At 45.3% G+C, this 9188-nt stretch overlaps 2 protein-coding genes across 2 annotated transcripts in view; one reads left to right on the top strand and one right to left on the bottom strand.

Annotated features, from left to right (window-relative positions):
* LOC105824385 (HLA class II histocompatibility antigen, DP alpha 1 chain) overlaps positions 1–6229 on the bottom strand; it is an 11905-nt gene extending 5676 nt beyond the window's left edge. Inside the window, exons 1-4 of the mRNA XM_012661812.1 lie at positions 5916–6229; positions 2510–2755; positions 1885–2166; positions 1547–1702 (exon numbers count right to left, since the gene is read on the bottom strand). Coding sequence (XP_012517266.1) covers positions 1548–1702; positions 1885–2166; positions 2510–2755; positions 5916–5997 — 765 coding nt within the window. The 5' untranslated portion in view covers positions 5998–6229 and the 3' untranslated portion in view covers position 1547. The remainder of the gene's footprint in view (positions 1–1546; positions 1703–1884; positions 2167–2509; positions 2756–5915) is intronic.
* Positions 6230–8256: 2027 nt separating this feature from the next.
* Positions 8257–9188, top strand: part of LOC105824384 (HLA class II histocompatibility antigen, DP beta 1 chain-like) — a 3227-nt gene continuing 2295 nt past the window's right edge. The window contains exon 1 of the mRNA XM_012661811.1: positions 8257–8407. Coding sequence (XP_012517265.1) covers positions 8311–8407 — 97 coding nt within the window. The 5' untranslated portion in view covers positions 8257–8310. The remainder of the gene's footprint in view (positions 8408–9188) is intronic.

The following is a 9188-nucleotide window of genomic DNA, read 5'->3' as shown; positions in this document are numbered from 1 at the left end:
TCCCAGCTACTTGGGAGGCTGAGGCAGGAGGATCACTTGAGCCCAGGAGTTTGAGGTTGCTGTGAGCTATGATGATGCCACTGCCCTTTAGTTAGGGTGACAGAGTGAGACTCTATCTCCCCCCAAAAAAGAAAGAAAAGAAATGCAAAATAAAACAGCATATTTCTTTATGAACATGAAACTGGCAAAAATTAGAAAATTGGATAATGTCTAGTGTTGATGTGAATTTAAGGGTTGTAGAAAATTTTGGGTGCTGCTAAAGGAAATACAGATTAGCACAGCCATTCTGGTGTACAGATGGGCAGTACTTAGTCAAATTAAGGAGTTACATCCTCAGTGACCCTGCAACCCCTTCCTAGGGCACATACATTCCAGGGATACAGGTCCATGGGCACATGCAAGTCCACATGGGAATGCAAGGACTGCTTGCAACAGTGGAGAGCCAGAGGTAATCCAGGTATCCCAAGGGGACATAAATAGGTGGAAGTACAGAGTCACTATGGAACAGTTGGAAGCAATGGATAGAGGTACACATTAGATCTATGATATAATTCCATTTTCATTAATTAAAAATACATGCACACTAATCAACACTACATGTTATACAGGATACATGCAAATAAAAGGAAACTCATCAAATCCATCAGAATGGATGGATGTTTAACCAGGGGGTGGGAATAAGAGGTTAAATATGGAAATAAAGACTAGGGCTAGAAGGGAACAAACAAATCAATAGAGAAAACCTGGTGGAACCAATGATGATGGGATGCATGAACTGAGGAGCATGACAGACTTAACCTTTTGCGCCTGCGGTCCAGCACAAATAATGATAATAATGATAATGAATTAGATGTGGTCACTCGCACGGAAGATCACTAGTTAATGGGAAGAGAATTACTGAGACATATAAATATATAAAACATGGTAAGCTTTATGTTAAATAGAAAACTGTAGGGTCCCAGAAGGGGCATTTTTGTATGAGCTTTGCCATTCAGCGAGTCCAAGCAGAGACAGCAGTTCGTAGGCACCTAGCACACTGTGATTAAGTACAGAAATATGGATCTGGCTTCACGACTAGACTCTGAGCTCTTGGCGAGTTTGGACTTGCTCTTTTTCTTTATATAAGACCAAATGTATAGGGCAGTTGTTAAGCAAACAATCTTGGATCCAGACTTTCTGGATTGGAACACTAACTCCACTACTTCCTAGCCATGTGACCTTGGCCAAGTTGCTTAATGTCTCTGTGTATGTACAAAGATTTAAGTATCGCTCATGCAAAACGGCGACAATAATAGTACCTACCTCATAGAGAATTTGTCAGGATGAAATGAGTTAGTAAGTGTAAGTTCTCAGAATAGTGCCTGAGCATATTAAGTGCTCAGCAAATTACCAGTGTTGTTGTTACGCAGCTCAGTGCTTTTAACCCATTAAGAGATCAACGTACACTTATCAAACTGAGTGTTTCCTCCCTCCCTCGTGTAGCACAGATCCTAGGCTCCCTCCTCTTTTCCTCTGACTGTATCCTAAGATCCCGTCTCCACAATACCTCACAGGGGCCCCTGGGCACGGGGGTCACGACCGGAACGCAGAGCCTTTACGATGAGGACCGTGCCAGCGATGATGCCCACCAGGCCCAGCACCAGGCCCAGGGCACAGAGCACGGTCTCCGTCGTCTCAGGCACCTGGACGGGCTCCTGGGCCTCTGCGGAACAACGAAGGGGGCGGGGTCAGAAGGTGCAGTGAGGGCGGGGCCGGCCTGGGCTGTGCTGGGGGTCGAAGGAGATGCACTGAGGCCGGCGGGTGGGGAAAGCTGGTGCAGAGGGCACCCGGTCCTGGGAGCAGAGGGTGCCAGGGAGATTAGGGAGAGGAGAATGGGCTCCGTACCCCAGTGCCTGAGGAATGGCTCGTCCAGGCCCCAGTGCTCCACCTTGCAGTCATAGACGTCCTCGGCCGAGGGCACGAAGGTCAGGTAGTGGAACTTGTAGAAGTTGTAGTCTGTTCTGGGCAGGAAGAGGCTCTCAGCGACGCCCTCGGTGACCGGCTGGCCATTGCGCAGCCACGTGGCGTTAAGCACTGGCGGGAAGAACTTGTCGATGTGGCAGATGAGGGTGTTGGGCTGGCCCAGCTCCACAGGCTCCTTGGGAAACACAGTCACCTCCGGAGGCTCTGGGAGAAAACAGGACCCGGTGAGTCGCCTGTTCTGGGATGAAGCACAGAGGCTGCACCTCCGGAGTGCTGTCCACGTCAGGCTCAGACCTCACGGTACCTCTGGGTTCCTGAATCGGAGCCGGGAGTCCCACCCCACCGGCCGACCTCACTCAGCTCAGCTTTCTCCAGCGCGAGAAGGAACAATGAAGCCCTCGGCTGCACTGGAGTAAGCCCGTGGCCACTCAGGGGAAGAGGACCGCCCAGCAGCAGGCCTCTGGTTCTCCCACTCTGGCTGTGGCAGGGGGGCCCTCCCATCCCTTCCCAGTTGGGCTATAGAGGAAGAAGCAAAGACAGGCAGTACCATTGGTGTCCTGGGTGTGGTTGGAACGCTGGATCATGATATTCAAGTTGTTGTTCAATATGGCGATGTTAGCCAGCCCACCCTGAGCCTCGAAGGAAAAGGCTTGGGCAAACACCGGCAGACGCCAGACGGTCTCCTTCTTGTCCAGATCCACGTAGAACTTCTCATCCTCATCGAACTCAAACATATACTCTCCTAACGGGCTATGCTTCTGTACAAACGCAGCGTAAGTTGACACATGGTCGGCTGCATAGAGAAAGCAGAGAAAAACGTAGCAAAACATAAGTATGAATATGTAAGTGGTGGAGGCCAGAGAATGAATAAAGATTTATGCACATACAAAGGCAGAAGGAAAGAGGTCAAAGGAAGGACATATCGGGAAGGAGTAACACCAAAAAGGAAACGATGCAGAACAGACAAGAGCAGTTATAAGGAAATGAGGGAGGAACAAAATGAGAATAATATCATAGAGAAGTCAAGCTGCTTCCTGGTCTTTGGAAGTCTGGGCATCCTGACTGCCCTGAAATAGTAATAATAACAATAACAAGTAGCATTTGTTGTTGAACACTTACTATGTGCCCGGCGTTGTTCTAAATACTTCACATATTTCATTTATTCAATTGTCACAATAACCCTATGAAGCAAACACGTAACATACTGTTTTACAGCTCAGGAAATGCAGAGAGATTAAGCAACCTGCATGAGTTTACACAGCTATTGGTGGAACTAATAGAGAAGTTTTTGTCTCCCCATAAGATCTCAATTCTTCTAGGACCACAGGTATAAAATTATCTGTAGAGTTATAGGAGCAGGGGAGGCAAAAATTTTATTTTCTTCTTACAGAAAAGGGAGAAAAAATAGAAAATTGTCAGGGAGAAGAAAACATCCTTCAAATTTTCATCCTCTTTACAGTCTTTAAATTTCTGTTTTCATCTATGAACATGAAACTGTAGCGTGTGTGGCTTTGTTGATAATAATTTTCATTTTAGGCATATTAAAGAGTATTACTATACCCTTTAATTACTATACTCAGTTATTTTGGCATTGGTTCCAAACTTGTTTCTTAATTTATGTTTTTATTTCGTTTTTGATGGAACTACAAATTGTTGCAGAGTTTGAAACACCTGTGGGATTTAATTTATTTTTTTCTTAGTCTTTATTAGTTTGCAAGAAGCAGCAAACATAAGAGGATAAAAGCAAATACCATCGTTAAATAAAGCAATGAATATATGGAGCTTCTGGTTTAGAATGACAGATGAATAAGAGTGCAAAGGGACTTCAGGGCTCATCTAGTCTAACCAGCTGACTCATGGATTTCCCTGTGAGTTTGCAGCCCTACACTGGCCAATGCAATCATTTCTCTCTCTCTCTCCCTCTCTCTCTCATCACTTTTCTAAATTATTTTTATTGGACAAAAATTGTGCATATTTATTGTGTACAACATGTTTTGAAATATGTATACATCATGGAATGGCTAAATCAAGCTAATTAACATATACATTACCTCACAGCTATTTTTTGTGGTGAAACATTTAAAATCCACTCTCTCAGTGATTTTCGAGACTACAATACATTGTTATTAGCTATAGTCACCATGTTGTACAATAGAACTCTTGAACTTATTGCTCCTATCTAAATGAAATTTTGTATCCTTCGATACATTTGTATCCTTTGTATCCATCTCCCCAACCCAATGCAATCATCTTGATTCCATTAATTTAAAAGGATAATAAAGGAAGATAGTGGCATTGGGAGATGTTGGGTTCAGTGTGGGACATACTGCATTCAGAATACTCAAAAGTCATCTAAGTAGAAATGACACATAGACAGTTGTATCTGATGGTTAAGCTCAGAAGAGGGGTTTGGCCCAGAGAACTGAGAGCCATCAGTGGCAGGTGAAGGCTGGATGAGTTTTTCCAGGAAGACTGCAAAAAATAAGACTCGCAGAGAGCTGCGGGTATAGCTCTGGGGAACATGATAATTAAGGGGCATTTTCAAAGGAGAGTAAGGGGATCCAGAAAAATATGAGAAAAATAAGGATAGAGCAAGTTAAAGGAGGATCTTAAAAAAAAAGTTCCAATAAGAAACCAGAAAAAAAGTGGATTACAGTGCAGATATTATCAAGAACTGAAGTCAGAGAGACATGAAGTACCCACTGGATTTGATCTTACGTAGAGGTTCCTGACAGCTAAGACATGAGTATGCTCAGTACTGTATTGGAGACAAAAATCAGAAGCTTAGCTACGAGGGTAGGATGCAGCGTGAAGGCAAAGTTGTTTTGTATTGGTTGGTTTATATTTATGTTTTTACGATAAAGAATATGTTTATGTGTTGAGAGAGAAGGAACGAGTAGGGAGGGAAGCACTACAGATACAGCTGAGTTAATTAGTAGTATCTACCAAGGATGTGACGATATATTCTTTACCGTGTATATTGTAATACAAAGTGACCATCAGGGCAATAGGCAGGTACTTCCGGTTCTCCCTCACCTCCTCTTTACTTCTGCACACCCTGGGACCCCACACCTTAAATAAAGCTGCTTGGGGGCCAGGGTGCATCTTTTATGTTTTAAATTCTAATCCTTCACATCACTAGATTTTTGGATGGCAATATCATGCCCAGGCTTGATGCCCCCTGATGTCCGCCACGGAAGAAAATGTATTCATCACCATTTATAATCCCTGGCTGAGTCCTTGTGGTTATCAAAGTCTGGGCTCCCAGTGGTCCCCTGGGTCTTCAAGACCTGAATCACAAGGTGAACAAAAACATGCAGCACTGCTGTCCTGACAAAGGAAGCTTGTGGACCACCCACAAAGACCAGGGAAGGGTCCTCGGTCCTGGGCGACAGGGGGAATACAGGAACACTCTTGGCACTTGCTCTGCTAGCTTCCAGCACACGGAGCCCACGACTCTGGGTCCCTCAGAAGCAGCCACACAGAGCAGAGGCTGGGGATCCAGGAGAGATACGAGGGGTGTGGGGTCCCTGCAGGGCTCAGCTAGACAGTCACTGTGTGCAGAAGTCTGGGGAGTATGATCATCAGAATTGGGTCTGGACTTAAACCTTGGCTCTTCAACTTGGTGTGTAACCTTAGCAAATACATTAATCTTTTTGACCTTCAGTTTTTTCACCTCTAAAATGGAGGTAATAATATCTTCACTGAAGGTCCTTGTGAAATGTAAATCAGAAAGAAATTAAACAGGTGTCTAGTAAATTGTGGCTGCTATTGCTATTATTATCATTAGAGCGAAAAGGACCAACAGTGAACCCCACACTAGGGAAAGAAGAGAGAAAAAGGACATAGAGGAAATACATCAACAAGTCCCTAAAATCTCTAATTCCTGAAACAGTTCAGAGTAGCCTGCCCCCACCTCTCGCCCGATGCTCTCACATCCCCCTGGCACTCACCCTCGATGGCCCCAGCTCCTTGCAGACGCAGCGCGAAAGCCAAGGAGAGGGCTCCGAGGATCACAGCTCTGCTCTGGACCATTCTCTCTTCAGGGAACACGTTGTGGGCTCTGCAGTTGACGACTGTGAGCAGAGGAACAGTAATGAGGAACTGAGGCAGGCTGGGGGCAGACAAGAGCTCTGAAATTATGGGCTTCTATCACCTGAAAACGGCCAAACTGGGTGGAGAGGAATCAGCATGGCTAGGCTTAACCAATCAGAGAAGTAACAGAACTGACATTCTCTGTTGCTGGGTAGAGCGAACACTGGAAGGGCTGGGGACGAGATAGGTGAATTTTCAAGGACCAGCATGGCCAAGGGAACCCTGATTCGTAGTTCATTTTGAGAGTTAGAGAAAGAGGCTCAACAAGACAGGTCACACATTCTTCTGATGCCAAATGTTTTATATAATTCCCTTCATTCCTCACACCCACCCCCATCCTCAACGTTCAGATGATCTTTGATGTTTTTGCCCACTGTTTTTTTCTAAATGGTTTTAAAGTTATTTCTTCAAGTTATAAAAATATTCTGCTGGTATTTAAGGATAAATGCATTAGCTGATTGAAAATATAACTGATCTTTATTCGGGCCCACCTGCCTGAGAAATCTACTCTTATTTATTCTTTTATGTAGAAGTTTTATAGTTTCAACTCGTGGGTTTTAATTAACTTGAATGAAGTTTATGTTTAAGTATTTTTCTATTCCTGGATACCTTTGTAATATTATTAATGTCCATTCTAAAGATAAATTACAGGCCAGGCACAGTGGCTCATACCTGTAATCCCAGCACTTTGGGAGGCCAAGATGGAAGGGTCACTTGAGCCCAGGAGTTCTAGACCAGCCTGGGAAGCATAGGAAGATCCTCATCTCTACAAAAAATTCACACCACTAGCTGGGGTGGTGATGAGTGCCTGTAGTCCCAGCTATTCAGGAGGCTCAAGTGGGAGGATCACTTAAGCCCAGGAGTTTGAGATTACAGTGAGCTATGATGACAACACTACACTTCAGCCTGGGTGATAGAGGGAGACCTTATCTCTAAAAAATAAAAATAATAAGTAAAGAAAAATAAATGAGCTGAGACATTGTGGAGTTAAGCATTATATTTGTCTAATTGTCTATAGCAGGTAAATGACAAAGAGAGGAGTCAAACCCAGGCAATTTTACTGAAGAACCTGAGCTTTTCCCCATAACTCTGTATTCATTCTTCATTCCTAATTGAAACCTTATGCTATATAATTCTTTTTTTCTTACCATTTCACATGCTAGCATTTTATTTACATTTTAATATCTATATAAAGAAATGATGCCAGTTTGACATTTTCTTTATTAGAATTGGTGATCCAACAGAATCACATTTATAAGCGTGTAATGTTCTTCAAAAGTTTAGAAAAATATTGACTATTAATACAAGAGAATCACATGCTTTGGAGGAGGTAGGGTCTTTGATGATTTTTTCCTTTCCTTCCTCCTTTATGGGCCTATTTCCATTCTCTATGAACTTTACTTTTCCAAAGAAATTTCAGATCTGTTTATCTAATTTGACCTTAAATGCATTGCCATAAAGGCAGGTTATATAATCCCCAAATTGAAGACAAAGAATTGAAGGCCAAAAGAGACAATGAACTTAGAGTTACATTCTTATTTGGTAGTATAGCCAGTATGTCCATACTCTCAGGTGAAAGGTCCCTAGACTCAGCCCTGCTGACCCTAATGACAGCCCTATGGAAGGACCTCAGGTCCCCTGCACATCTCAGGACTAACAGGCCTCGGAGAGAAAGAACACATGGACGGCTGCTAATCCTAAACATGCCCTTGAGCAAAGGCACAGCAGAGAGACTTCAGGTCTCATTTTGAGTTCTGGGATGGGCACTCTAATCGCTTTAAATCATGCCACTGATTGACACTTCACACCCTGAGATAGAACTTGTTCTACCCCACACCATGTCCTATGGGTGTGTGAGGTGGGACAGGGTTGGGGGAGTGACAGTCCCCACAGCTGGGCCAGCAGAATGTTTGAGATCGCCTTCAGAGCCAAGGAAACACGGGATCTCCCACATCCTCATGACTTTCCCACTTGTTATTAATAAAATGAGTATCACTGTCCTCCATCTGCCATCTGACCTGCATCACACACTTCACATTGTCAGACCTTTCACACCAGCCGTCTGCCCGGTGAGTGATGACTCACACAAGGCTCAGTGCCTATTGGTTCCTTTCTCAGAGTCTGTCCAATCCCAGGATCACATGAGACTATTTGGTTCATGGTCTCTAATATTTGAGCCAGGAGCTCCATTTACTGAGTCCTTCTTTTCCTGACTGCAACTCTCCACATTTTACCACCCTATTCAGCTCCACGATGGTCCTGCAGGTGCCTGAGGGCCCCTGGGCAGCGGCTCTGACGGTGTTACTGCTGGTACTGCTCAACCCCGTGGTCCAGGGCAGGGCCACTCCAGGTAAGAGCAGAGCGCCTGTTCCTGGAGTTCTGTCTCAGCAAAAATACCTTGGACACTTTCTCTTCAAGGGACCAGACTCTGAGACAGGCCAGCGTCCTCCTTTCCCAGCTAGAGAGCCAGACTCACCCCACAGGTCAGGTTGCTGGCCAACAGGCCTGCTCTCTCTCCCTGGGACACAGGGGCCAAGGGGTCGGAAAATGGGGCCAAGAGGTCAGGGATAACATTGGAGGGACAAGGTTTCCAGACACAGGTCGGCAAGTTTCAGCCTCTGGGCGTCCTAGTCCTCGCGTCTGCGTCACAACCTTGAGGGGACCCAGGCAGAGACCCCTTAGCTGAGGGCGTCTAGGCTCGGAAGAGCACTGTGCCCATCCAGTGCGCAGGGAGAGGCCTTCCATTCTCTCGGGCAGAGCGGGAGCCCACGCCCCCGACAGTGATGGCAGGGTGGGAGGAAGGGGGCGCGACAGCCTAGAAATACCTTCTTGCTGAAGCTGTTGCTCCCAACTTTCCCAGAAGCTGCTTAGAGTATTAGGGTGGCCTGAGACTTGTCGCAAGAATGAGATGAGGACGGGAGGTGTGTGATGAGGCTGAGTGCGGGTTACCAGACAGCCAAGGAAGCAGTAACTGAGGGAAGAGCCCCTTCCTCATGCTGCCGCCCTGTGGCTGCTGCAATATTATGGTTCTACAACCCTGTTTCCCTCTCAAGATGCTTCCTAACTTTCTAGTCCAAACTTACACCAACACCATGCGAGGAAGGGCTGTGAAGTAGGTGTCTTAGTTTCCC

This window comes from Propithecus coquereli, unplaced genomic scaffold (assembly GCF_000956105.1).
Source record: "Propithecus coquereli isolate 6110/MARCELLA unplaced genomic scaffold, Pcoq_1.0 Scaffold734, whole genome shotgun sequence".
NCBI lineage: Eukaryota > Metazoa > Chordata > Mammalia > Primates > Indriidae > Propithecus > Propithecus coquereli.
Note: the sequence above shows the minus strand (reverse complement) of the source record. Positions and strands in the feature narration are given on the sequence as shown.